This window comes from Asterias amurensis, chromosome 1, assembly GCF_032118995.1.
Source record: "Asterias amurensis chromosome 1, ASM3211899v1".
Lineage (NCBI taxonomy): Eukaryota > Metazoa > Echinodermata > Asteroidea > Forcipulatida > Asteriidae > Asterias > Asterias amurensis.
Genome location: NC_092648.1, coordinates 17,842,426 through 17,869,812, shown reverse-complemented (window position 1 = coordinate 17,869,812; position 27,387 = coordinate 17,842,426). Strand labels below are relative to the sequence as shown.

General features: G+C 36.7%; 2 protein-coding genes across 4 annotated transcripts in view; both read left to right on the top strand.

The window, feature by feature from the left end:
• Window positions 1-11,829, top strand: part of LOC139948263 (adhesion G protein-coupled receptor L4-like) — a 48,917-nt gene extending 37,088 nt beyond the window's left edge. For both annotated transcript variants that reach the window (XM_071946371.1, XM_071946364.1), the window contains 8 exons: window positions 767-839; window positions 2,335-2,420; window positions 3,082-3,208; window positions 3,608-3,649; window positions 4,304-4,381; window positions 4,905-4,941; window positions 6,022-6,126; window positions 8,130-11,829. In XM_071946371.1, the coding sequence (XP_071802472.1) occupies window positions 767-839; window positions 2,335-2,420; window positions 3,082-3,208; window positions 3,608-3,649; window positions 4,304-4,381; window positions 4,905-4,941; window positions 6,022-6,089 (511 nt within the window). In that variant the 3' untranslated portion in view covers window positions 6,090-6,126; window positions 8,130-11,829. The remainder of the gene's footprint in view (window positions 1-766; window positions 840-2,334; window positions 2,421-3,081; window positions 3,209-3,607; window positions 3,650-4,303; window positions 4,382-4,904; window positions 4,942-6,021; window positions 6,127-8,129) is intronic.
• Window positions 11,830-13,187: 1,358 nt separating this feature from the next.
• On the top strand, window positions 13,188-26,843 carry LOC139948239 (transmembrane protein 179B-like). Of its 2 annotated transcripts, none has more exons than XM_071946331.1 (5): window positions 13,188-13,337; window positions 14,459-14,649; window positions 16,640-16,783; window positions 19,088-19,211; window positions 23,999-26,843. In XM_071946331.1, the coding sequence occupies exons 1-5, from the start codon at window positions 13,239-13,241 to the stop codon at window positions 24,125-24,127; spliced, it is 687 nt and encodes a 228-aa protein (XP_071802432.1). In that variant the 5' UTR covers window positions 13,188-13,238; the 3' UTR covers window positions 24,128-26,843. The 2 variants fall into 2 exon arrangements, with proteins under 2 accessions (XP_071802432.1, XP_071802440.1); XM_071946339.1 differs by lacking the exon at window positions 23,999-26,843 and adding an exon at window positions 21,367-21,911.
• The last annotated feature ends 544 nt before the right edge of the window (window positions 26,844-27,387 follow it).

The window sequence follows — 27,387 nt, the reverse complement described above, 5'->3', positions numbered from 1 at the left end:
TTTCATGTACATCATTAAAGCTTGTTTGAAGAGGTGTCAGCTCTGTGGGGAAAAAACCCTGATTGGTTTATCTCAAACATTTTTACTTGTCCCCTTTAAGTTAGTCCCCTTCATACATGTACCTTAATATGTGTGAAGCAGTTACTCAATTTTATATTATAAAATATCTCATGTTCCCGATTCCATTTACTTTATGAATCATCAAATTACTAAAATTTGAAAATATAACTTTTTGTTGGTTGATATAACCAGTTTTACTCATAATTAATTGAGGTATTGCTCATGCAATGACTCAATCAAGACACTTTTGGTAACTACTCAAAATAATTACTAGCATAAAACCTTACTTCGGGACGAGTAATGGGGAGAGGTTGAGAAAACATTGTGAGAAACGGCTCCCTCTGAAGTGACATAATTTTCGAGAAAGAAGTAATTTTCCACGAGTTTGATTTCGAGACCTCAGATTTAGAACTTGAGATCTCCAAATCAACCATCTAAACGCACACAACTTCGTGTGACAAAGGTGCTTTTTTCTTTCATTATTATCTCGCAACTTCGACGACCAATTGAGCTCAAATTTTTACAGATTTGTTATTTTATGCATATGTTCAGATACATCAAATGAGAAGACAATAATGTCCACTGTCTTTAATTTTCTATTGTGTTGTTCATCAAATTATGTTTCTGATTATGTCCCCCTCCCCCTAAAAAAATCATACAAAATAAATTGTTTCTCATGATATTATTCAACTTTTCATGTACATAGGTGCTGGATTTCACTGGAGCATGGAGTTGGCACATTGATTGCATTTATTGGACCTGCTTATCTCATACTTGTGGTAAGTAATTTAATAGAAATTTGTGTTTTTAGGTCCCTTTCTTCAACATATCCTGCTTCCTTTTGATTTATATTTTAAATGATAATTTTAATCTCCACTTCTTTGTAAAAATTTGCTTAAAATGTGGGTTACTTTACAACGACTTTTGTCGTTTTCTTAAAAGTTTAGTGAAATTCTACTTTTGTACTTGAAATTGTGAATTCCCCATTTCTCTTTGTTTTCACCCAGTACTCATCTAACAGGCACAGCTTAAAGGCCGGTTTCAAATCGGTTGCGCAATGGTCGGGTGATGGAAATCTTGAGGTGCGATCCTAAAAAAACACAGTTTTTAGTCATCGCTGAGGCTTACAAACTGTGTTTTTATGACCTTGTGTCAAGATTTCTTTGGTATGACCATCGTGCGACCAACTATAAACCCGCCTTAAGTGTTTCACCTTGTTTTCAGGTTGTTTTAAAGGCAGTGGACACTATTGGTAATTACTCAAAATAATTATTAGCATAAAACCTTTCTTGGTGACGAGTAATGGGGAGAGGTTGATGGCATAAAACATGTGAGAAACGGCTCCCTCTGAAGTGCCAAAGTTTTCGAGAAAGAAGTAATTTTCCACGAATTTGATTTCAAGACCTCAAGTTTAGAACTTGAGGTCTCAAAATCAACCGTCTAAACGCACACAACTTCGTGTGACAAGGGTGTTTTTTCTTTCATTAATATCTCGCAAGTTCGATGACCGATTGAGCTCAAATTTTCACAGGTTTGTTATTTTATGCATATGTTGAGATACACCAACTGTGAAGGCTAGTCTTTGACAATTACCAATAGTGTCCACTGGCTTTAACTAAGCTGTATTTCCCAAAACAGCCTAAGGTTATCGTTGGTCTTCCTCCTTGGTGTCCATGTGTGTGTCTAGTGTGGTTTAAGGAGTATAGCCGAGTTTTCAGTGTGTCCTTGGGATAGTTAACTGTTTAATGAGGGGAAGTCATCCTGATAAATGGTTTATTGGTCAGCGTTTTGGTTTCACCTTGTTTCAGGTCAGCAATGTACTGTTTAGCACACTGTGGATTTAAACCAATGTTTACATTTGGAGTAGAGCCTAATAGCCCCCATGAGACCATGGAGTAGGGGGAGGGGGAAATTAAATTCCAGAGAATTATGGGCCACTTAAAGAGGTCTGGGCTTGGACAGAAGGCATTCTCTGAAACCAGGTTGACCAGGCCAGTCAAAGGTCTGGAGACTCTTTTTTAAAGGTGTTTTACATGAATAGCAATTCCTTAAGATCAAATTGAAAGAGATGCCTTGAATTTCAGCCTAAACCTCATTTCACTGAGATTTCAGGGTGGTTTCAGAGTTTTTTATAATTGTAAAAGTCCTGGGGGCAGCAGGTAAAATGCACAGTTTGTGAGAATAGTGGGCTTTTCCATAAAAAGCTTGAGTGCAAGGTCGTGTGTTGGACTGAAAACTACTTTTTAAAATAATGGGTTCTCTTTCTTTTATCAGATCAACTTGGTGGTGATTTTCATGGTGATGCATGTATTTCTGACTGTCAAGGTCAACAAAGACAAGTCAGAGATGGACAAGCTCAAGTAAGCATTGGACCTATTAGGCCTACACTATGAGATTTAACACAGTAAATGCTAAATATTGCCATTTTTTTTGGGGGGGGGTGTAGTGAATAACTTGGTCATGTTTAGTATAACTTTTAAGAAGGACAGCTAATTTTGAAAGAAGGGTAAAGAAACTGAAGCTTCAGAAACAAAAGGTGAATCACAGAAATGCCACTCTATATGAGAAAGCTTTGTGTAAACTGTAGCATATATCTAAATATGCTTATCTACTCTGAGGCAGTTTGTGCATGCTGCCATTTGAGCTGTGTAGCAAATGCCAGCTATCTCAATGCTCACATGGTAATGAGACTTTCAAAAATTATCAAAACCATGTTTGAAGGGAATCTTTTCAGAAAATAGTTTAAAGTACCAACAGCTGCATTGTTTCTCACCAAGTAGAATTTGTATGGGTTTTTTAAAGTTTTTTTTAGTGTTTACCAATCTTTGGCAAAGACATCACACACTGTTTTTATATACTCACTTTGGTGAACTCTGACAAAAAAGCACATTGGAGGTCTGACAAAAAAAAAATATTTTCTACAAAACCACATCAATATCCATTTCACAGGCAAAACTAATTAACAGCAATTTATTGATTTGGAAATACTTGTACACTGTTTTTTCTTGGACTGTTCAACAGGTCTGGATTTAAGGCTGTGATCGTGATGGTCCCAATCCTTGGTGTGACTTGGTTCTTTGGCTTGTTCATCATCGTCAGCCCTGACTTGGTGTTCCTGTATCTGTTTGTCATCTTTAATACCTCGCAGGTTAGTGGCACAGTTTCAACCAAAGTTTAGAATTTTTTAAGCTTTAAATAGAAAACTTCACTTATTAAAGAATTTGTTTCATGGGGCAAAAATTTTTCTAATTAGTTTACATCACACAAACAATTAGTTAAATCTTTACATAAAACAGCGACAGGACAATTGGGCTTTGTTGATCTAATCCAGCCACATGAAAGCTCATCACTTAAAATGCTCTTGTACCATTAGCAGCCTATATAGAGTGAACAAATGTGTTCAAATATAGCTTTCGGTTTGTGGATCAGGTTGGATATAGGGCAGTGTCAATTATTTTTAAAAAGTTCTTCTTTCTTCATGTTAAGAATAAATCAAATTAAATTGTTGTTTGTATAAATAATGTGTCCTTTTTGGGTTATTTTGCAGGGACTACTCATGTTCTTGTTTCATGTGGTGTTTAATGACGAGGTAGGTAAAAAACAATTGTATACCCCCCCCCCTCCCCCCCTTCAAAAAGTTCTGCACTACAGCTGTGGGAGCCAAGAATGCTTAGTAACGCAATGTATAATACCCACACTAGATGCACACAAGCCAAACTTTCCTTGCTTACCTGTCAAAAACTGCTGATTTTTTGCTAGCAGTAAGCAGGGCCATAAAACTAGCCCTGAAATGTGGGTTATTACCGTGTGACACCTAATCATAATGAGGATTTTCCTGAACATTTTGTATTGATTTGTTAAAGCAATTGGACACTTTCGGTAAACAGTTTTGTCCAAGGTCCACACTTCGTGTATCACAACTTATATATAAAATAACAAACATGTGAAAATTTAGGCTCAATCGGTCATCGGAGTCGGGAGAAAATAACGGGAAACCCCACCCACGTTTCGCCGTGTCATGACATGTGTTTAAAATAAATCCGTAATTCTTGATATCAAGAATTGATATTGTTTTAATGTTTTCTCAAAAAGTAAAGCATTTCATGGAACAATATTTCAAGAGAAGTCTTTCACCATTGCCTTCTGTAAACCCTGTAGGTTATTTGTAAATCTGTGAACTTTTGATTTTTTTTCTGTACGGCTTTAAGACACTCTGTACTATTAACATATCTTATCTTTGTAGGTCAAGCAAGCCATAGTCAAGAAACGCAACAAGATCGCTGCTAGCAAAGATTCACATTCTATCTTTTCCAGAGCATTGGTAATTACAACATTGAAAATGTCTTTACTTTATTTACTTGCCTTAATGTCTAACCAACCAATATTATTTTCATATTTAAAAACAAATCGTTTTTCAATTTAAGTAATGATTTTAGCAAAACCAGACAAGAAGACTGAACAAAGATTGAATATAGTCGGATCCCTTTTTGCTATCATTAGTGTCAGTGTTTGTTATTGTAGAACGCAGGGAACATAGCCTGGGTAGCAACAACATAAAAAGGGTTTGGTTTGCTTTTCTTACTTTGTATAACTTTGGTTTACGTGTTTGTTTTTAAATCATCAAACAATGAAACATCTTGACCAGGAGTTGTCCATGGAGGTAAAAATGTTTTAAAAGATGTGTTTCCACAAGTGTATGGTCATAAAATTCTATAAGAAGAATATCCAAAGTTTTATTTAAGGTTGTATCTTAAATACCCCCCCCCCCTCCAAAAAAAGTCTTTGTTTTTATGAAGTGGTGGTCTACATTTATTTTTATCCAACTGTTATTATCTTATCTACAGAAATCCAAATCTGGAACAGACCAAACCACAACTGAAGGTAAGACTGAACGAAAATAACTGACATTTTGAAGTACAAACTCAATTATTTATGATTTGAGAATAAAAAGCCATCAACCTTTAAAATGGGATTTGACATATCAATGGGATTTTAGTGCAACTTGTGCAAATTTTAAAATACCAGTGTAGATTTAAGTTGCCAAAATTATTTCAGGAAAATCCATTTCAGGTATAAAAAGAAAGGACAAAAAAGCAGATTCTTGCGAAACAATGTCTCTTTTCAAAATTAATGACATAGCATATATAAATACATTGTCCTTCTCCTAGAGAAAAAATTCCTAGGTTTGGGGTTTAAAAGGCAAGCTCTCTCATCTGGAAAATTAGATTTTGTATTATATTGTTTTAAATCTTCAAACAATAAAAACATCTTATCCGAGAGTGAAGTAAGTTTAAAAACTGTCATCAAAACCTTAATACAAATATTTTTAGCTCACGATGAGCAACAATATGCTTTGGTTTTATTTTCAATGTTTACCCCAAATTATTCTTGTCTTTAATATCTTGTCTTATGTGTCGGTCGAAAACTTCAAGTGGATCTCTTTTTGGTCTTGTCAGTGAAAGATAAAGTACTGTTGTTTAAAAAAAATGTTCCGTGTTATTTTTCACTTCGTGTTTTTTGTCTGTACGTTTGGAATTCTAAGTTAGCAAGTAATTCAAATTAAAACAAAAGAGTGCAGACAAAAATCATATAATGTTTGGGTATACAAAGCTGTATAGACAATCGTATTTCAAAATTGAGAACTCAATTCTGAAAATCAGTTGGATCTCTCTGATTTCTACATGTATTTATTTAATTTAAGTCAAGATGTGTCGCGAATAACATGGACAAAATGTAATTTGTGTTGACATTTAAACAAACTGGAATAAGCTTAGACCAATTTCAGTGATGTGTTGCATATCATTGGAAATCTCTTGTCCTCTTAAACTCTGAAATGTTGACATCTCAGGTTGCAAACAAAATGTCACCTTTAACCTAACTTACAGCCTATGGCTTAGTTACTGTGCGTTTTGAGAATTGTTAATCTCTAGGTGTTACTTTCTGTACACTTCTTTATTTTAGGCTTTGAGGGGACTTATAAAAGTCGCAAATCACCAAGACCCGCCTTTACAGTGCCTAGTCGTTTTTAGTCAGGGGCATGCTTATGGCCGGCATGTACTCACAATGGTAAACGGTTTACCTTGGTGTGTTTAAAGTTCTCCATTTTGCATCTTCACTGCCCACAGCAATACATACCCTCAGTGCACCCAACCATTGATCCATCCTAATTATTATGTACAATTTTCATGCATGGAAAAAATGAAACTTTTCAACCTCATGGTTGCCTCCATGAAGTCATAAATAAGCAACACTAAGATATTGGAATATTTCCTTCCACCTCATTCATCTGGAGTGGTACAAGGCATACGCCCGGGAGGCGATGGGGGTGGGGGGGGGCAACTGCCCTCCCAAATTTGGGCAAAACACTCTGGCAAGTAAAGTCTGAGCACAGCAAGAAGAAAAACAATGGGCAGCGAAAGAAACACGGACGTTGTTGTCTATATTAAACTCTCTGCCTCATACTCCCTTAACTAAACCATAAGTAGTATACGCCCATGAAGGGGGAATGTATGGTCAGCTAAAAGTCTTGAACCTTTAAAAAATAAAGAGGGCTCTCTCTTGACGCATATACAAATGTTTGGCATGGGCATCCAGCATAAGGAGGAGCAATTGTTTTGTTGGTGTTTTTTAAGGGTTGTTGGTTGGCGGAAATCATCTGTAAAAGCAAAATCACAACATGTTGAGGATGTTTTATGAATAATGAAACCAACTGTACGAGTTGTAGAAGTCTGTCTTCATTGGTTTCAACTGGGCCAAACCAAATCAAATGTCTAATCAAAGCTTGATTGCGGCACTTAAAGGCAAAGACTTGCCTCAAGTTCTCCTGTCTTTGGCTACTATTCATCATGTGCACATTAAATGCATGTCATTCCATCTACACATCATCATCCCCCACTTGCCTTCATTTCTTCTCCAGCATGAACAGCTTAATGACCATTTATGCATCATAATTTATGTACATCATTTGAACCACTGTTGAACTATTACCAGGCAGCATATTCTTGCTATTAATTAAGTCTCGTTCCAAAAATTGTTTTGGCACTAACAAATTCAGCAAAATTGTTATTAAATAACTTGAGTAGTCTATAATTAAAAAAAAACTATACCATGGTAGATCGACCCTTATACTCAATAAAATGTCACTACTTTTTCCAAATAAATAGCCAAGGTAAATGCAGGCAATACTCTGGAGCATTCATATCGTGCACTTATCCTAACTCTTAGCTAGATCAAGGCGCAGTAAAACTTCGTCCCTGTCCTTGGAGACCCATTTCAGAGCCAACAATTAAATCTGAAAACTGAGCACATTTTCCTTTGCCAACTTTGGCTCTATTTTTAGTTATAATGATGAGACCAACATTTATTTGTGATTGGACAGAATTGAACGGTGACGAGATACCACTTCCATCTTTAAGAGTGTCATCCTGAAAGAACCAATTGTTTTAACCATGACCAAATAGTGAACCACCAACCCTTTCATTTGCGTTTTGCATTAATGAAATTTTACTCATAAGATGTGACATCGAGCAGGACAATTAGTTGATTTAGAAAATGATAAATATTACATCCTAACAAGTACCGTGAATAATGACAATCAGTACCTTCTTCGATACAATAAAAGCTCGTAATATAATGTTGACTTGTGAGTGGGGGGGGGGGGGGGGGAGTAGGGATCGATGTGACCAACTGCAAATAGGCAACGACATTTAGCGCCAAAACTTTGAACCTATGTTTACACTTATTCAGTTATTCTGAGTGCCGATCGTTCATGTTTGTATATAATATTGTAAAAAAAAAAATTAAGAACGATCAACATTCAATATTGTTTATGAATCATACATCTTTGAAACAGTATCTTGTTTTTGGTATTTGATCAGCTTATGTGTGTCTCCATCATTGCCGTTTTCTGTTGTTTCTTTTCCGTCGGCTAAAGTTTTGTTTTTCTCATCGGCTGTTGTCTTTGTTTGATAACGTATGGCATGTGAATGTAACTTTGTCTCATACAAACAATATGCACCATGATATAATTCACACACTTCAAAATGTTTTGTTGATTTTCCCTCCTAAAGCTACCTTGACGAGTGGTGTTCAGTAGTAACGGGCAGTCTGGTGCCTGCTGACCCAACTCTACGAAGACATTGGTTTCCCATCGGGTGATGAGGACACCCAACGCAGCTGTAAGGGTGCACCCAACTAAATAAACTCCCATAGCATACAGTGCAAAATGCTAATATTAAAAAATGCACGAAAAAATACTTAGAAGTCTCACAACTTTTTACACTAAAGGAAAAATTATTTATTGACTCTTGAACTGTACCCCTCTGCTCAGTTTAACATTGGGCGTCCCTGGGCCCTTCCAGTCACCCCCTCCGCGCAAAAAACACATTCACCAGTGTCATTTTTCAAAACGTCCAAGCATAAATTTTGAAAATGTCCCTACACCTCTCAGCTAATATAGGACCAATTTTTTAGGGCCCAATGTCATCCAAAATACATCAAGTTGGAAGTCAACAACCCCATGTCACAATATTGCGCACATTATTTTTTACACTGAAACTGTTTTAGGGGCTGTGAAATCTGTCTTAGAATATTTTGAGGGCCCCTATATACAAAAGCATTAAACTGAGCTCACACTCTGTTTTCTTCTGTTTAGTGGGGTGCACCCATAGGACGTACCACCAATTGTTTGTGTAGCCAGTCTAGACAGAACTCATATCAACCGGTGCCTTTTCTCTGTCATTAAGAAATCATCATTACAAATTATATATTTTGTTTGTACTATTTTTTTTAATAATATATGTATAATGGATCTAACCATACAATTGTAAAACTGGTGGATGTTTTAGCTAGTTGAATGAGATTGTCATGTTGATATAAAGATATTTTATTCGTTTAAAGGCAGTGGACACTATTGGTAATTGTCAAAGACTAGCCTTCACAGTTGGTGTATCTCAACATATGCATAAAATAACTAACACGTGAAAATTTGAGCTCAATCGGTCATCAAAGTTGCGAGATAATAATGAAAGAAGAAAACACCCTAGTCACACGAAGTTGTGTGCATTTAGATGATTGATTTCGAAATCAAATTCGTGGAAAATTACTTCTATCTCGAAAACTACTCCACTTCAGAGGGAGCCGTTTCTCACAATGTTTTATACTGCCAACCTCTCCACATTACTCTTTACCAAGTGAGGTTTAATGCTAATAATTATTTTGAGTAATTACCAATAGTGTCCACTGCCTTTAAATGTTTATCTGCAATAATCAGGATGACTTCTGTGAAATCTGACTTTTCGTATTTTGCCGATAGTTTTATAAAAGTGCTAATTAATATTGTGTGGATGGTGATGAAAAGCAAATCAAACGAATGGCACGTCGCTTTGACTTGTGTGATAGAATCACACGTATTATTGAATTTAATTGGGTTCTCCATGGTCATAAGTTAGTGTAAATGGTCACAAGTAAAAAGGGCATTCATGATTTATGTTATGGTAACAGCTGAAATGAAAATATGTTCTAACGAGGTGCATGGAAGATTTATCTCAATATTTGTTTAGGCTAAGTATTTCTTTAAGATAATATTGCTCATGGACTTTTATTCGACTGTATATAGAGCCAATATAAGAACAATAATAATTGATTATTTGATTATTTAATAATTTAATACATTTTTGTGGCGCTCAAATGTGTACATTGTAGTGTCGAATGTAGAACACTGCATGGTGCAACTTCTATCTAGTTAGGTTTTGGGGTATAGGGCTGTTTCTGAAAAGACCGGTGGTGTCACTGGCTTGACGTTTCCGTTGGCATATGACTACCTTAGAAAACCATCTTCAGGAAAGGGAAGAAACTGTTGCGCCCCTGTTCTTTTAGAACAACAACTTATATAGAGATTATTTGCCACAATTCTTACAGGACTTGGTCTATTTTACTGTATTTTATATTTATTGTTTAAACAAAAACAATATTAATGCGCGTTGATCTATGAATAATTCGGTGCAATATGTTTCATTTTATGATTTTCTTCTGACATTAATATCGCTATATACTGCTGATGAGCTGTTCATCTTGTTTCAATTTCCGAAGAGTTTTTTACCCATTAAAATTTTTTTCGGATATAAGTTTAACGTGAATGAATTTCGTAACTTTTAATGTTTGAATTTTAATTTCATTCATAAGTGTTCAATATTTCTTTAACATCCCTTCTTAATTTCGATTTTAGTTTAGTGTCGTAAGATATACCAAATTATAAAATAAATAAAAGTTATGATAAAATGTATATGTCATTAAACTATACCAACACCTGTATATTATAAAGTGGGTCAGTTTGGTGTTTGAATTCTGAACTCAACACATTCAATCTTACATTTCAGTATGATACGACAAAAATCTCTCGTAAAAACACCGACAGTATTGATTATTCTGAGATATACACCATTGGGCTTTGGGAGTACATACATATAGTTTTGCAAGAAACGCGGTAACAATTTTTTCGCTTGGACCTTTATTTAAAATACGGATGGAGTTGTATATAAATTAATTTAAAATCACATTCTTTAGCCAATTTAGTGCACATTCTTTAACTTAATTTGTTATTATTAGCACTTAAGTTACTTAATGAATGTATTTTAAGAATGTAAGTTACTTAATGAATGTATTTATTATCAAATTATTAAATTAAGACTATATGGAACAGAAATTGACCCGTGTTCTTGGTTAGCTTCCGGGTAGCATGAAGAGTCAAGACTCGAGTGTTGAATTGATGGAATTCATCAGTTATCCATTAGACCTACTTTTCAGGGTTTTGAAGTTTTCAAATTCAAAGACCAATCCAGCGGCACACAGTAAATAACAATTTCCTATTGGACTGAGGAGATTTTTACTTTTGTGAGCCGAGTAAGCCTTAGCCATTATTCGTTCATATTGTTTCGATTCCATGAGAAATTCGAGCGTTGGCCGGGGCCCAAATTGGAAAGAAAATTAGGCGGCCATCTTGCTCGTTCGCCATTTACAACTTGTATTGTTGCATCCTTCAATTCCATGTCAGCTTGTCAGTTAGCATCGTTTTGATGGAAACAAAGCACACAATATTATTGGCTGTTAGGCCTAACAAGCAGTTTTATGAAATTGTGCACTGGACTAATGCCAACGAGAGAATTCCCTGGGACAAATGTTATTATGAATCACAAATTGGCCTTTTCACACTTGTGCCTTAACTGTTATTTTCCCCTCACAAAAATCGTTACTGCAAAGAAAGCCATTTAGATATTTTAAGTGTGATTCGAACTCATCTTAAATTTTACATTTAAATAAATTATTATTCACTTCAATTAATGATTGACTGAATAACATTTTGAAGCAATTGGGTGAGGATAAAGGGCTTATGTACAAGTTGATTACGCACACATTATGAAACTGTGGGCCCATAGCCGCCCCTTTGAAAATAAAATGTGAAACAACTTATAAATCTAGAACATATTCTTGATATCAGTCACTGTGGACCGTGAATGCAGGAAATAAACATGGTTGGTAAAAACTCGATAAAGAGTGCTTGGGGAACATGAGCCCACAACTTCATAAAGCATGTAACAATTTTGCTAAGCCCGAAATATTTTGCTTGTTACAGAAACTGGATCTTTGCTCAGCAAATTATAATTTGTCAAGCGGTGTGTGCCGATCAGCTTAATGAAATTGGGCCCTGGATGGTGTGGCACCGCCGAATCCAGATTCTGGTTAATTATTTACGTACCCGGAAATGTTTATTTGTGAAGGGGCGGGGCGGGGGGAAGTCAATGTAGGGGAGGGGCCAATCACCTGAATGCTGCCTTATAATATACTAATTTCTAATTGTGTCAAATTAAAAAAGTATTGATTGAACATTGTGTCTGATTTAGTGTCATTTTGTGTGATTATCGTCTGTGTATGCCGTTCATGAGTGGCCTTGCTGGGGGGGGGGGGAGGGGGGGTGCACAGGAATGTTTCGGGGGCGGGGTTCGGATTGCATTTTAGTTAAAAGGTTAAAAGCTCCATCGAACCATTAAAGGAACACGTTGCCTTGGATCGGTCGAGTTGGTCTTTGAAAAGCGTTTGTAACTGTTTTGTATAAATTACATATGGGTAGAAAGATGTTGTAAAAGTATAATACAATGACCCACACAAACATGCCTCGAAATTGCACGGTTTTCCTTTAACCTCGTCGACTAACACGGTCGGCCATTTATGAGAGTCAAATTTTTGACTCCCATAAATGGCCGACCGTGTTAGTTCGCGCAGTAAAAGGAATACCACGCAATTTCGAGGCAAACTTGTGTGAATAATTGTATTCTACTTTTAAAACATCTTTCCAACCATATGCATTTTATAAAAAACGGTTATAAACGCTCAGTTATAGACCAACTCGTCCGATCCAAGGCAACGTGTTCCTTTAATGCTTTGTTCTTTTTTATGTGATATTTGTCATATTTTGGGAGGGGTCAAAGAGTATCTTTGGAGGGGTTGGCAACAGTTCGGAAGGGGCGGGGTTGCTTCTAGTGATCGACGGAAATTTTAGTATGAACCGGCGACTGTCAACTCTTACTCATTTTTTTGGAGATTTTTTATAAAATGTCTCATGAGAAAAGTGTCCTATCATCAATTACCACTGTATCATCTTTTTGTTTTCAATAGATGTAGCCTAGACATAATGCCCGTGGTAAAACACCTCGTTTTAAACTTTCTTCACACACGTTATTTAATTGGGTGGGAATTTTTCATGGTATTTCATTGGCCGTTCATTTGCTCTCAAGTCTAAAATTAAAGGGCCGTCGTGATCTATTCCCCCCCCCCCAAATAAATTAGTTTCTGCTCACTGTGATCTCGCTTTCAAAATAATGAGTCATAATTTCAACGTTGTTGTAGTTATTACTTGGTAAACAGTATGACTCGATGAGATGAGGCTGCCGAAGTATTATGAATTTCGCGCAGGTTGTCATATTGTTCACTCTGTGAATGAAAATTGAGTGCGTGTTCTTGTGTCCTTGAATGCGTCCAGACGCTAGACTGGAGTTCCTATAGTGTTTTTCCAGTTTTTAGACAGTACCCGGGCCCGACGACGTACGTGTGTTGTGATGTGTATACCATGTCAGTCAGTCGGATCGGGGGGTCACGAAAGCTAGCTTTCTCTAGTGTACATCATCATGGCGGTCGATGGGTGTCTCCTTATCACAGAAACAGTTCTGTATTTTGTCGTGTTTTTCACTGGTTTGATATCTGCAGTTACTGTTGGAATATCACGGGTGAGTTTGTTTATCTGTTGGAATATATTTGTATGTTCTCTTAATCGTTAGGTAACTTACATTTCCTCAAACATTTTGGGGACTTACTACATTGCAATACATTATTTAAAAAAACATTCATGAATGTTTGACATACAAATTCCGGCTGCCGTAAAAATTCAGTATAATTTTTTAAGGTAACTTTCGTAGCGTGTAGACTAGTTTTTTTTTTAAATACCTACTACCAAAGATTCTAAATGTTGTACTATGTTGTTTAAACCAAACTATCTGTCAAATGAGATTGTTTGGTGTATGTTAAAAACAATGACTATTATTAAACTAAATAATGAGTGAAAATGTGCAGTCGTCGTTCAACAAAATACTACCCTGTGGTTGAGGTTATTTCAACAACTTGGTTGATGTTATTTCGGATAAACTTCATCCACCGCTGCACTTCTTTATCTTTATTTTTTCATTCGTTAAATGCCATTTGATCTAGGGTTTAAAAAAGGCTGCATCCTATCATATGATATACATAAGTACAATTGTGTGACAAATGATGAGGTTTCATATGCAATAACTAATTATTTACTTGTTTATTATGAGACCCACTTAACATGCTTAATAATGAATATGTAGCACCTTATAATATTTATGTTTTTAAAAATCGATGTGCTGCTCAGCTGCTGATCAGCAGACACTGGGTATACCCCTTCTCTATAAACCATTTATTAAGTGTACTGGGTTCCTTGGTGTGCATTGCATAACACACATGGGATCGACCATTTTATATGTGTACATCTGCTCTGAAAGATGAAGCTATGGTTAACTATGGTGCCTTGCTTTATTGAGGACACAAGTGTCAAGACTAGGGGTCGATTTCACAAAGAGTTAGGACTAGTCCTAACTTAGGACTAGTCCTACAAGATAAACAAATTGCAAGGATAGTCCTAAGTTAGGACGAGTAGCTGGTCTTAACTCGAGATAAGACTAGTCCTAACTCTTTGTGAAATCCACCCCTGGACTCAAAACTCAAACTTGAGTCACAAGAGCTCGAGTCCTTTGCGCCACGACATGCCATGCTTCTACCATCCCCTTCCAGAACCATTGTAAACTTCTAACTTTGTTTCCCCCTTGAACAGGTGTCATTTTCTGGGGACTGTTTACTCTTTGCCGAGGTGAAATGGTGCAATTCGACTGCATTCTACTTTACAGAGCTTGGTAGCAATGGCGTGTGTGGATTCAGCGTTGGACTAGAGATAATTGCCTGTTTCTATGCCCTCCTTTTTGGTTTATATCATGTGTCCATCTTCTTTCAGTGGGCTAAAGAAAGGTAGTGTTTTATTTGTTTGTTTAAACCCTTACAAGTTACACTAACCGATGTGTGATAAAATACAGTCCTTCATTTTGATGAGTTGTTATAAACTGCTTTCCTGTAATTCTGAGGAGAGCTCTTTGTGTTCACGTGTATGCTTCGTTTTTGAAAGGGCACCAAGGCATTTTCTCCAAGGGTACCCTATGAGGAAATTATACATTTCTATTGAAGCGTTTCAAGGGCACCAATTTAGGCAATGAATAGGAGGCATAAAAGCAATCGACTTCAGTGCTTCCTTGAAGTATCGGGCCTGTTAGAGAATTAATAGCCTCAGTATCTCAACAAAGCTATTTTTAAACACTGCACACACAGATTCTTGTAATTTGAGTGGTGGAACGCGCGTCACATGCCATCCTGTATTTTGGCCTAGTGCACTGCCGCGATGCTCCACAATTCACTAAAGGAGTTCTATATGGATAGTTATAGGAAGCTTGGGACAGTTTGCAGTGTCATTTGCTAAATAACAATTCCCTGCCCATTTGTCCATGGCCTCCGTTGCCCCAGGTCTTGACCATGATGCCCCTTCAAAAGTTTCCGTTGACTTTACAAAATGAAAATGGCCCTTATTCTTTTTAAGATGTCATTCCAGGCCTGGTACATGACAGTCATACACATTTAGGGCTTTTTAGAATACGTGTCGTTGACAAGTTTCTGTGTCTATTTTGTGTTAACTTTAAAAATGACAAGGATCTAAACTGTGTAATTTAAAAAAAAATTAAAATTTCCTTTTCGCATTCATGCCGGATACAACTAATCGGTGGAGTCTTGCTTTTTCTGTTTGAGATTTCACCTCATGATTGTATTCTGTGACAATGCTCTCATAAAGCATTCGGATATTTGTATAAACCTTTCTATAAACTCCTCATAGAAAAAGTGTGTGTACATAGTATGAAACACGCACACTTAAACTGCTGAATACACTGACAATGCCACTAGTGGTCCCGTGAATTTCCCATACTGTCACTCTGATTCATGTGTGTATACGTGTATTATGAGCTGTGTAGTGTTGTTTGCAGGAAGTAGACTGTTTATTTTAATGTAGCTCAAATGTTTACAGGAAATTCAGGTGTGTCGATAAGAGCTTCAATGTTATCTATCCATCGGTGTGAAATGTGAATTTAAATGACAATACTTCTCTCATTCATAAACGACTCATTAATTAACAAATTTTCTACAACTTAATCATTCAGTTGTTTTAATCCTATAATATGTAGATCTTTGTAAACAATGAAAATAACCTGTGAAGATTGGTCACCTTTTCTAGATGTATCGCCAACAATCCAGACCGAATATGTCCACGCAGGAACAATAATCTCGTATAGCCATACACAATATGATAAATGTTATGACATATTAAAAATGTGGTGCATAAAGTCGTTACTTCGAGGTTAAATGAATCCCAAAATGCTTTAGGCCTATACCATCGAAAGCTTACTGTATTTCTAACCAAATGTTTGCATTTGCACTGCTGAAATTTACCAAAATGTGGACCTTCTCTTTATACCTTCCCATTAATAAAGTAAGGGTCATAGATTGGTTTTTGTCAAGAAAAACAGCCGTTTTTTTTTGGGGGGGGGGGGAAGGGGCAATATTATCAAGAAAGATAGGCTAATGCTGCAATGCTGAGAGGTACATGTACTATTAAGCTAACATAGGGTGTCAAATTCTCCTGGTGTTGCAAACTTGTTACATGTTCATAATGTAGGTGTTTAGCTTGGTTCATACTTCCTGCGAATGCGATTGCGAAGCGAATGTTGACGACGCAAAATTTGCAACGAATTTCGCAGCAGTTCAGCTCTGGGCAACTCACTTGCGAATATCACTGAGAAGGGATATTTTTGACATCAAATTCACTTCGCTTTTGCATGAAGTATGAACCGGGCTTTACCTTCAAACTTGTGAGTATTTTTCTCATCTTCTATGTGTGTATGTGTTTTTCCTCCATCAGGCGAGAGTTGTTGCTACCAGCTATTATCATCAATGTATTGTGCCTTGTTCTCCTCTTCATTGATTCCTGTATACTCAGCATTGGATTCAAAAGATTTTGTGCAAGTTTAACGAGCGGAGCATCTCTTGGGAGTAAAGTAACTGAGTAAGTTCCTCCTTAAGATGTTTTGATCGGTTGTGAGTTAGCCATGTTTAAGCAGCTGCGGCTAGATCACCTCAGTAACATCCATTGATAAGCTTGGGCGATATCGATTTATTTTATTCACGATATATCGCCGACAATATATCGCGATATTCGTTAAAATCGCGATTAATGACATTAGACATCATCAGTCCTAAAACTCCAAGTGAAAGTTGTAGAAGAGACAGTCCTAGCATAAGAGAGGTGTTCTAATGACCTATTCTTCTGGTTTTACTCCAAACCTATGAGGTGCAAGATGTCTCAGCTAGCAAATACATCGCGATATTTAATCGATATATCGCGATTATATCGTGATATATCGCGATATATTGATATTTCGATTTAAACCAAATCCATCCGATATCGAAATCGTGTCCAAATTAATATCGCGATATTCGATAATATCGTGATATCGCCCAAGCTTATCCGTTGAAGCATCTTTATTTCATCAGTGCCATCTGTTCATATGTGAAACCCTCATCATTCCACCAACCCACCATGAAAATATAAATTTGTTTGCTTTTTGGTTTGCGGTAACACCATGTGTGTATCTACTTGCCAGGTAGATTTTGTTCTTTAGACTTAAATAACTGACTTTATATTCTTCTACCGTGGAGTAGATCTTCCGACTTCTCAGTTCTGAAAAGGACTGCTTTTTAACTACTACCTGGGCAGAAAGTAGAAAATCACTTGAAGTGAATGTTATTGTGTTTGTTAAAATAACATGAAACAATGTCAACTCTGTGGTCTTTAAGATAATGTACAATGTATGTAAGGTTGAATCAACAAGGTTAAAATAATGATCTCCGAAGTTATCGTTTTCCTGTGAAAATGTCCTTGTCATAACGAAACTTGAAGATACTAACAAAATAGGGTGACTGCCAATTCAAGGACAAGATAGCTCAGTTGGTAGAGCGCTGGCACGTTAAAGACACTGGACACTATTGGTAATTGTCAAAGACCAGTCTTCTCACTTGGTGTATCTCAACATTATGCATAAAATAACAAACCTGTGAAAATTTGAGCTCAACCAGTCGACGATGTTGTGAGATAATAATGAAAGAAAAAACACCCTTGTCATACGAAGTTGTGTGCTTTCAGATGTTTGATTTCAAGACCTCAAATTCTAAATCTGAGGTCTTGAGGTCTCTAGCTAATTTGTCAACCCCAACATATATGTTTTAAAGTATCTAAAAAATAAATCACTTCTCAAATTCTACAGTTTGTATAATGTACAATAGGTTTGTACTTATAGTTGGTTTTCTATCGATGGTCATTTTTAGTTCAACAGGAAGTACAGAAATAGCCAAATATTATGGCATATTCTAAATTCTTGAATACATGTATGTCACCCGTCATCCATCCACGTCACAAATTTCAGGTCTCTGTAGGGACCCACAACCACATCGCGTTGTTTACATGTACGCTATTTCCTTTAAATGTAATGAACCTCATGGTGATGATTAAACTATAAGGGATCCACTTAAACATGAAGGCATATTTTTTTGTACTTTTTGTGAGCTCATGGTATCAACACTTTACAATGGCCCTTGAGTGTTGACCGTGTAGGGTTTTATGAAAATTGAGAACTGGGGTGTCTTAATTCGCTGTTTGTGAATAACAAAATAGATTGTTCACAATTGCTCACTTAATTTACAATACACTTTCAAATGTGCAGTAGACAATTTAAAAGACACTTTATGTGTGTTGGGTAGACAGTACACCTCACAGATCCATACCTCGTTTTTTAAATAGATTTTTTTAAGTATTAAAATTGGGCACAGTAAAATGTCAAAATTTTATAATTCAAATATAAATTGTGATTTAATCGAATATCGTGATACTTTTTTGATGATATATCGTATTCGTGGGATAATAAAAGCAATATCGCCCAAGCATACATGTACTTTCATGTTCATGTACTGTCATACATAAATGAATGATGACCCCAAATAATTTTATTTTATCTAGAGGCTCATGTTATAAATATTAGGTTTTATATTATCAGGTTTTAAAAACATATTCCTGGCATGTGTTGCTACATGTGGCTCTGTTGTATGTTCCCGTGTTATTTTCATTATTTTCTTGCTTTGTATTGTATGTTTGAATGCCAAATGAAGAATAATAATAGTAATAATAATAAAAATAAATGTCTGTGGCATCTGACATACAAAATTTGCAATCTAACTTATTTGATTTGTACCCTCTATTTGACGAATAATGTTGTAAAATTCATGGTGGAATTTTACTTCTTCTTTATCTTAAAAGTTGTGCAACAGTACCAGGTGATCTTGATTGGAACAGCGGAGCTACTTGTGGAACGGCACAAGACAAAAAAACTCATGGCACCTACGCGGGCGGAAATTTCTTTGGCTTTTTGACCACGGCACAGGTAAGTGTTTCTCCCTGGTGTGTTAGTTGCGTTATGGGTTTAGGTGTCATTGCTGACTATTAATTGTTGTTGAAATGTGATATTTGATTTGGTTTTAATTACTGAAACCTATGCTTGAGTGTGATTGGTTTGTTACTGGATCTTCAAACAAATGTTGCTTTGAGCTTATTAATCCTCCTGTCTTTCAATACATGTCCACTGTTTTCAACTCTTCTGAATGGCCTCTTGTGTTGCGATTAGCTTCCCCGGGTCGACCCCAGTCTGCTTATCTGGGTGAGCCCCTGACATGAGCTTATCAAACGCCAACCTCGGCGTTCACACCAACTTCAGTGAAAAATGAAGTCGCCATTCAAGTTTTATCATTTTCAATACATGCGAGACTTGCATAATACCTTTTTCGATCTAAACTTTTCAATCTAGACACATTAATCTTTGGTGTGTTTTTATTATGAAATGCATCAAAAAACCTTCAAAACTATTCTGGTGTGTGTTTTCAAGTATTCAACTAACTTTAATAATTTGTTGAGGTGCCAAAAGCAGGAGTGTTGTACTGCTCTTTGCTTATGCTGATTATTTTCTGGTTGTTTCTCTGTTGAAATTGTACAGTTATGTAGTATCTGTGTGCTTAGTGTTTGTATGCTATTTCCTGAAGCTTCTAACATTGAACCTGTTGTAGCTTCTGGATTCTTTCATCTTTCATAGTCCAAATTGAATGAGGCTGCATTACCATACCAACTCCTTCCATATCCACTGGCAAAAGTAAAGGATTGGCGTAGTAACTGATTCTAACTGGGTCTGTCATTTCAAACTTATTTAAGTCGAAACAATTTGGTGTTGAGTGACATGGGAAGATTTAGGTCACACTCTAGCCGAACTGCCTTGTCTGTAAAGTGTAAAGGCCGAGTCACACTGCAGCGATAACGAAAACGATCACGACGCAAAGAGAATGCATTCTATTGGTTGAATTGCTCCACGCCGAATACACACACACTCATTCAACCAATGGAATGTGTTCTCTTTGCGTAGCTATCGTTATTATTCTTGTTATCGCTGCAGTGGGACCGGGCCTTAAGGCTGTCTGTCTTATAGACATTTGATGTTAACTCTGAAAGCATAAATGTTTTTTTTATCATAAGTGATGCTTGACATTGTAGGAAGTATTGTCATAAAGTTTGGACCTGGGCTTAATTTTTATGGCGCTGCTTTACCGATATGTACCATAGAACTCGGCATTTATGGAGGCACTGTTAGCTCGGTGTTTTGTGCTGAAAGGTGCATTAAGCCATGTTATTCATATAATAAAATATGATTCTGAACTCTAGTTACAAAGCAGCACATCCACAGCTCTGTGTTTTATTGTACTCCACCTACATGTATAGCCAGACTTATGTACTTAGCATCCCTAGACATTATCATTAGCATTTACCTTGGTGTATCATTGGTGTATCTTTCCGGAAAGTACTACATGTACATGTGTATGTAATGGTGCACATCCATTTCAACCATTCATGTATCAGTTGTACTGCACTTCCCATCTGCCACATTATAACACTCTGTATTCAAACTAGGCTTCTCATTTCATAGTGCTCTGCTAGCCTAGAAAGTCACTTCAAGTGTAGAAAAAGCCTTTCAGACAATCAACAATTACAAAAACCTGTTGCAGAGCAGTCTTCCACGCAAAAATAAATACTTGTAATTCCAAATACGATACTAGGAATTTGATCTTGTGACAAGAACATTCTTGTTCATTATGAATGAGCTACAAGTCTTATGGATCCCCCCCCCCAATTTGAGCTTTGGTGTTTAAAATATAGATGGAGCACAATTTTTTCATCTTTAAAACGATGCTTGATAAGTTGTTATCAAAGTAATTACACAAAATGACCTCAAGCTTCTCTGAAACTAAAGGTACTAAATGTGTTCTGTCTTGTTCACCTTCATTCTTCAATTTAGGCATTTTACAATAAATGTACGTGTAGTTCTTCATATTGTACGAGCAGTATTAGTTGGTAGTTTATGCGTCAAACACTTCTTGCTTATATGCAGTTAAAACGCAATCCGATACTGAAACAAGTAGCTTAGTTAACACTCCTCATCATCATCTACCATCACTTTCTGTTCACTCATCATGCCCCCCTCCCACTACTCTGTACAGAGCGCATCATGGTTCACTGTGCTGTTTTGGGCTTTATTACTGGCAGTCTTAATTGCCCGCCGCCTCATGGACAAGGGTACACCAGAGGATGGTGCCACGGTGGACGAACGAAAACCCATGCTAACGTAAAACGCTCACAGGGTGCACAGACATTTGCAAGTTAGTGGTTTTTTTGCATGTTGCTGAATAGTCTATTATGATTTAGGACAAACGGTTTCTCGGTTATGATCTGCATCAATCGATTAAAACACAGCCCTGGTGGTGTCTTTCTCTCATACAAGACATGGTGATCTGACTATCATGCTTCCATGTCTATGTCGTGTTCCCTGTATCCAATAACAACCATGAGTACTGGTTCTCATCAGAGCTGAAAGGGTCCAGACTAGATTTTCCTCACAGCCGCTCATTCATAACATTAATTTGGTTCATGGAGACAAAAAAAGTAAAAAATAAACTGGCTGCACTGTGACAAAACTAGGTGTACTGTATGGTATCTTGGGACGTTTTTGAAACCACGGCTGAGGCTTTGGCATAGGTTTAAGCATGTTTAAGGCTTTGCCTGTATATTTGAAGCCTTTGACTACAGGCAATTGTTTTCACATTGATTGGCAGAGCCTTAAGCCTAGTTCAAACTTCCTGCCAGTCAAGGTTTTAGCCAGGATTTGGTAAAAGGGTGTCCAAATTTGCTGGAAATTTTAAAACTGGGTGTCCAAATTGTTCACCTACAATAAATTTACATGTAAATGACAGATGAAACAGGGTGTCCAAATTAAAAACAGGGTGTCCAAAAGACACCCAGACACCCCTCTGGCTAACACTATGCTGCCAGTGGCAAGTGAATTTGATGTCACAAACTTACAACAAACAATTCGTTAGAGTTGAGCTGTTTTCAGCCCAACGGAAAAATTCCCTGTGAAAGCGGAGCTTTGACATCAAATTTGCTTCAAATGCATGAAGTATTTGCAGGAAGTATGAACCGGGCTAAAGCCAGTTCCAAAGCCGTGGTGTCAAAATGGGCCTATAGACGTACAAAAATACTGTGCATCGTTAATTGAGTTGCCTAAAATGGCAAGTGTTGTTATTTTGTTCACCTGTAACCAGTAAACTGATTTAAGAATGCAATCAGTCGTGCATTGACATTTTGCCTGTTGTTACTTTTTGCATGTCATGTTCATGTCTCATGTTAAGTTCAAGTCTGAAATGTTTGTGATGTTGTCCACTAATCAATGTATCTCTGTATACTCTTTATAATACAGGTTCTTTCTTGAGTTGCATGTACTATTGACTATCTCTCAAATATCTAATTCATTCTAATACCTTTATTAATTACATAAAGAAATAAAGCTCCTCTGCTTTTGTGTATGTGCACAACCACAATCATGGGTACAATTTTGTTTCCCATTAACACTATTTCCCTATTTGTGAAGTCAACGGTTGGCCGTTTTGTGGAGTCAAAACTTTGACTCCATAAAATGCCGTGTGGTGTTAGTTCACAACGTAAAAGTAAAAACGTGTAATTTCGAGGCATGTTTATGTAGATCATTATATTCTGCTTTTAAATTATCTTTCTAACAATGTGCATTTCATAACAAACGGTTTCAAATGCTTTTAAAAGACCAACTTGACCGATCCAAGGCAACGTGTTCCTTAATATCAATGATGAAGAAAAAGTGCTTTGAGCTTTTAGAAGTGTTTTGAGTCTGTGAAGAGTTACGGTACTCGATATTTATCAGTTGCTCACTAGTTGGCTTTGTAACAAAAAATGTACCACCCATTGTGGCTGTGCCCATATGAAGGGGTCTACTTGATGAAATATAAAAAAATATCTGTAATAAATTAACTTGGGTATTTCACGAGGAGTTCCTTAGAGATCTGAATTGTAGCATCACTTTTTGATATAAAGCGCTAAATATTGATTCATTTAAAATGCTAGTCATATTAAAGGAACACGTTGCCTTAGATCGGTCGAGTTGGTCTTTGAAAAGCCTTTGTAACCGTTTTTTTTATAAAATGCATATGGGTAGAAAGATGTTGTAAAAGTAGAATACAATGATCCACACAAACATACCTCGAAATTGCGTGGTTTTCCTTTTACCTCGTCGACTAAACACGTCGGCCATTTATGGGGGTCAAAATTTTGACTCCCATAAATGGCCGACCATGTTAGTTCGCACAGTAGAAGGAAAACCACGCAATTTCGAGGCAAACTTGTGTGGAACATTGTATTCTACTTTTAAAACACCTTTCCAACCATTGCATTTTATAAAAAACAGTTACAAACGCTTTTGTTTTGACCAACTCGTCCGATCCAAGGCAACGTGTTCCTTTAAGATGAATCTTAATGCTTTAGTGGAATCAGGCCATTGCTTACATGTATGTGGGCAAGTTGTTAAAGATGAAGCTGACACGGGCGATATTCTCGCAAGACTGCTGGCTATCGCAAGACTACTGCTCTCAAGCTATGCAGTCAGTAGCCAATAGCTTCGCGCGAGAGCGGTATCCGCCTGCGGAGACCTGAATCATTGCGCCACCACCACGACTCGACTATCACCGCGACAAACCATTAACGACTTATCCACAAGTCTAGCCATTGCCAGGTCCTCTCATTCTAATTTCCTTTTCATCTTTGCAGGGAGCGTCTTGGTTCGGTGTCTTGTTCTGGCTGATTATTCTTGTGTCTTGTATCGTCCGACGTATCCGAGACAAGCCGGCTCTGGACCCAAACTCTGACAAAGCCCCCATCGCAAATGTCACCATCTAGAAGCACTCGGGCTTCGCCTCTCTGCCCTGTTACAGGTGAAGTCAAACCACAGGTGTCAAAATCACCAAGGAAGTTATTCTGAATGGAAAAAACTTCCAAGGATTGATTTTGCACCTTTTTTTAGAGCGGCAAATTCCTGCAAACAAATCTTTATATTATATTCTTTTATTATTATGATTTAAGCAACATTTGCATTGTTTATAGATTAAAAGAGAATTTTTTTTACACAGTAACTAGTAGAGGTAAACAGTTAGGTAAAGTCGAACCACAGGCGTAAAAAAACCAAGGAAGTTATTCTGAATTGAAAGAACTCACGGACCCACGGATCGATTTGGCACCTTTTTTTTAAAGAGGGAAAATCCCGCATAAAATCTTTATATTATATTGTTTTACTAGTAAGATTTTAGCAACATTTGAATTGTTTAGAGAGGATGACAGAATCATTTTTTTTAACACACTTATCAGTACAAACAAACAGTTGGTTTGAATTCGTGTAGTTAAAAAATAGCAAAATGTACCAAAGGTGGGTTTCGGGGGAAGACCGTGCAGCTGAACATTGTGAACAAACATAGATAAAAACATTCGCTATAAAAGTTGAGCTCAATAAGCCATTTGCGTGTTAGATTTGAATAATGTCTGGTACAATGACTTGCTTGATCACAAGTTATCACTTACATTTATATTCCTCAGACTACCGAGACAGTTGCTATGTCACATGGTTAGGGGCCAGCTTTTGCGTGGTTTGTAAGAGACAGTGAACACCCATACATGATTCTGAATGGATGTGTATGGCACAATGGTACCAGGGTTAGCTCATCTGGAGGTAGCTATACAAAAGCTTGCCCTGAACCATTTGACTTACATGTAGGAACTGTCTCGATAGTCTGAGGAATTCAAATGTAAGCGGTACATTGTAACTACGCGAGTCATTGTACCAGACATTATTCAAATTTAACTGGCAAATGGCTTATTCAAACAGGGTAAAAGTTGTCTGAAAATGCATTACGTCAAATCGTGGTGTACACCTACGTTCACTTCAGGAATGATGAGCATTATGCAAAGATAAATTCTGGTTGTTGTTTTTAAATATTTTATATACCCTTATTGTACACAAGAGGGTGAAGGGAAAATGCACTTTTTGCAAGTGATAGTAGAAAATCTACACACAGTTTGTGAAACATTAACAAATATATCAAAGCATTTGTTATCGACTTCCATAACAATGAGTGTCAAGTCTGCATTTATGAAAACCGGTTTAAACATTTTTGAATTGTACAGGAATAGTGATTTCACACAAAAATTATTTAACATTATTACTTTGGAAACTATGAAAAGAAAGTTCATGATTCTATGCCCCATCATCTGATTTTCAATAAATTAAACCTAAACAACAAAATTTCATCAGTTGCATCAAATGTCTTGGTTTTTAGGATGGAAACTGGTGTGTTTATTTGGATTGCCGCTATTAAAGTAAGCAACAATGATTGAGAAGCATTTCAAATGCTATTGCTTTTTACTTTTCTCAGACAAAGTTTTACTCGAAAGATTAGTACTGGTATACACTTTATAATCAGTGAGCTTTCAGAGGGAAATATTTCACTGGAGGATTGGTACTGGTATGAACTTTATAACCAGTGAGCTTTCAGAGGGAAATATTTCATTGGAGGATTGGTACTGGTATGAACTTTAGAATCAGTGAGCTTTCAGAGGGAAATATTTCACTGGAGGATTGGTACTGGTATGAACTTTATAATCAGTGAGCTTTCAGAGGGAAATATTTCACTGGAGGATTGGTACTGGTATGAACTTTAGAATCAGTGAGCTTTCAGAGGGAAATATTTCACTGGAGGATTGGTACTGGTATGAACTTTAGAATCAGTGAGCTTTCAGAGGGAAATATTTCACTGGAGGATTGGTACTGGTATGAACTTTATAATCAGTGAGCTTTCAGAGGGAAATATTTCACTGGAGGATTGGTACTGGTATGAACTTTAGAATCAGTGAGCTTTTAGATGTAAATATTTCTCTTGAGGATTGGTACTGGTATGAACTTTATAATCAGTGAGCTTTCAGAGGGAAATTTTTCTCCGGAGGATTGGTTCTGGTATGAAGCATCAGTGAGCCTTCAGATTGAAATCAATCAATCGCTTTCAATTTTTATTTGTCGTTGAAATTCAACTTTAAGAGGCTGTATCTACTGAGAACTTTTTGTGTGACTTGACTCCGAGTCTGTGGAAGCTGGCCACATATTATTTGTGCATGTTATTCATATCAACAATATATTGATGTACATGAGCAATGATTATTTTTGGTTTGATGAGGGTCGTAGGTTCGAATCACACTTGAGTAGTGTTGCTGTGGATGCTTTTATCCAGCAGGACTCTTGGCAAGGGAGATGGGGGGGGGGGGGGTCACTTAGCAAACAGTACCTCTAACAGATCAGTTCAGGGTAAAACTAAAAAATATTAGATCTTTATGAGATGTTATAGCAATAAAAAACGATGAGTTTGATTTTCTGTATAGTTTTAAAAACAAAATATATTCCAAAGAGGGGTTGGTCTTCTTGCTTGGGTTTTGTTACATTCATTTAAAACGGTAAAACAAAATGAGTTCACCATTGGGTATATTGACCCAAATCACCTGGCGTCATCATCCGCAAGATATCTTGTTTACACCATTTTAGGAGTGGAGTGCAAGGAGAGCAGTAACTTTTTTTTTAACAAGTTGACATGGTATAGTAAATGTTTGCAGTAGCACCATGTAATGTTCTGAAAAGAACCGTTGATTTCAACTCGACATTTCAATCAGTATGCTCTGATCGCTTTTGGAGAAAAGTTGACTTTGATATTAGAGTTCTCTTGTACACCAGTAAATAATAATTTTAAAAAAGTTCCAACAATCTTATTTCTTAAATAGCGATTTAATTTTTTGTTTACAGCTTCTGCCATATCTGCTTCTGAATCTATTCAAACTCTGTGATTTGAGCTTTGCTTAATAATAAAGCAGTTATCAATGTGCTATATAATGGTCTTGTGAATCTAATCATGTTGAGAAACTTCTGGCACATTTGTTTTCAAAAATAAATATTGGATGTAGTTCATAAGTTTGTTTTTCTGAACTGAGATTGGCACTGTAAATGAGTGGATTTATCTAATGTTCAACTGTTCAAAGGGTGTCCATCACCTTTGTACAATCCATTGAATTTAAAAACAAAACCAACCAAAAACGTAAATTTGTGCATGATTTTTTTTTTCTTTTTT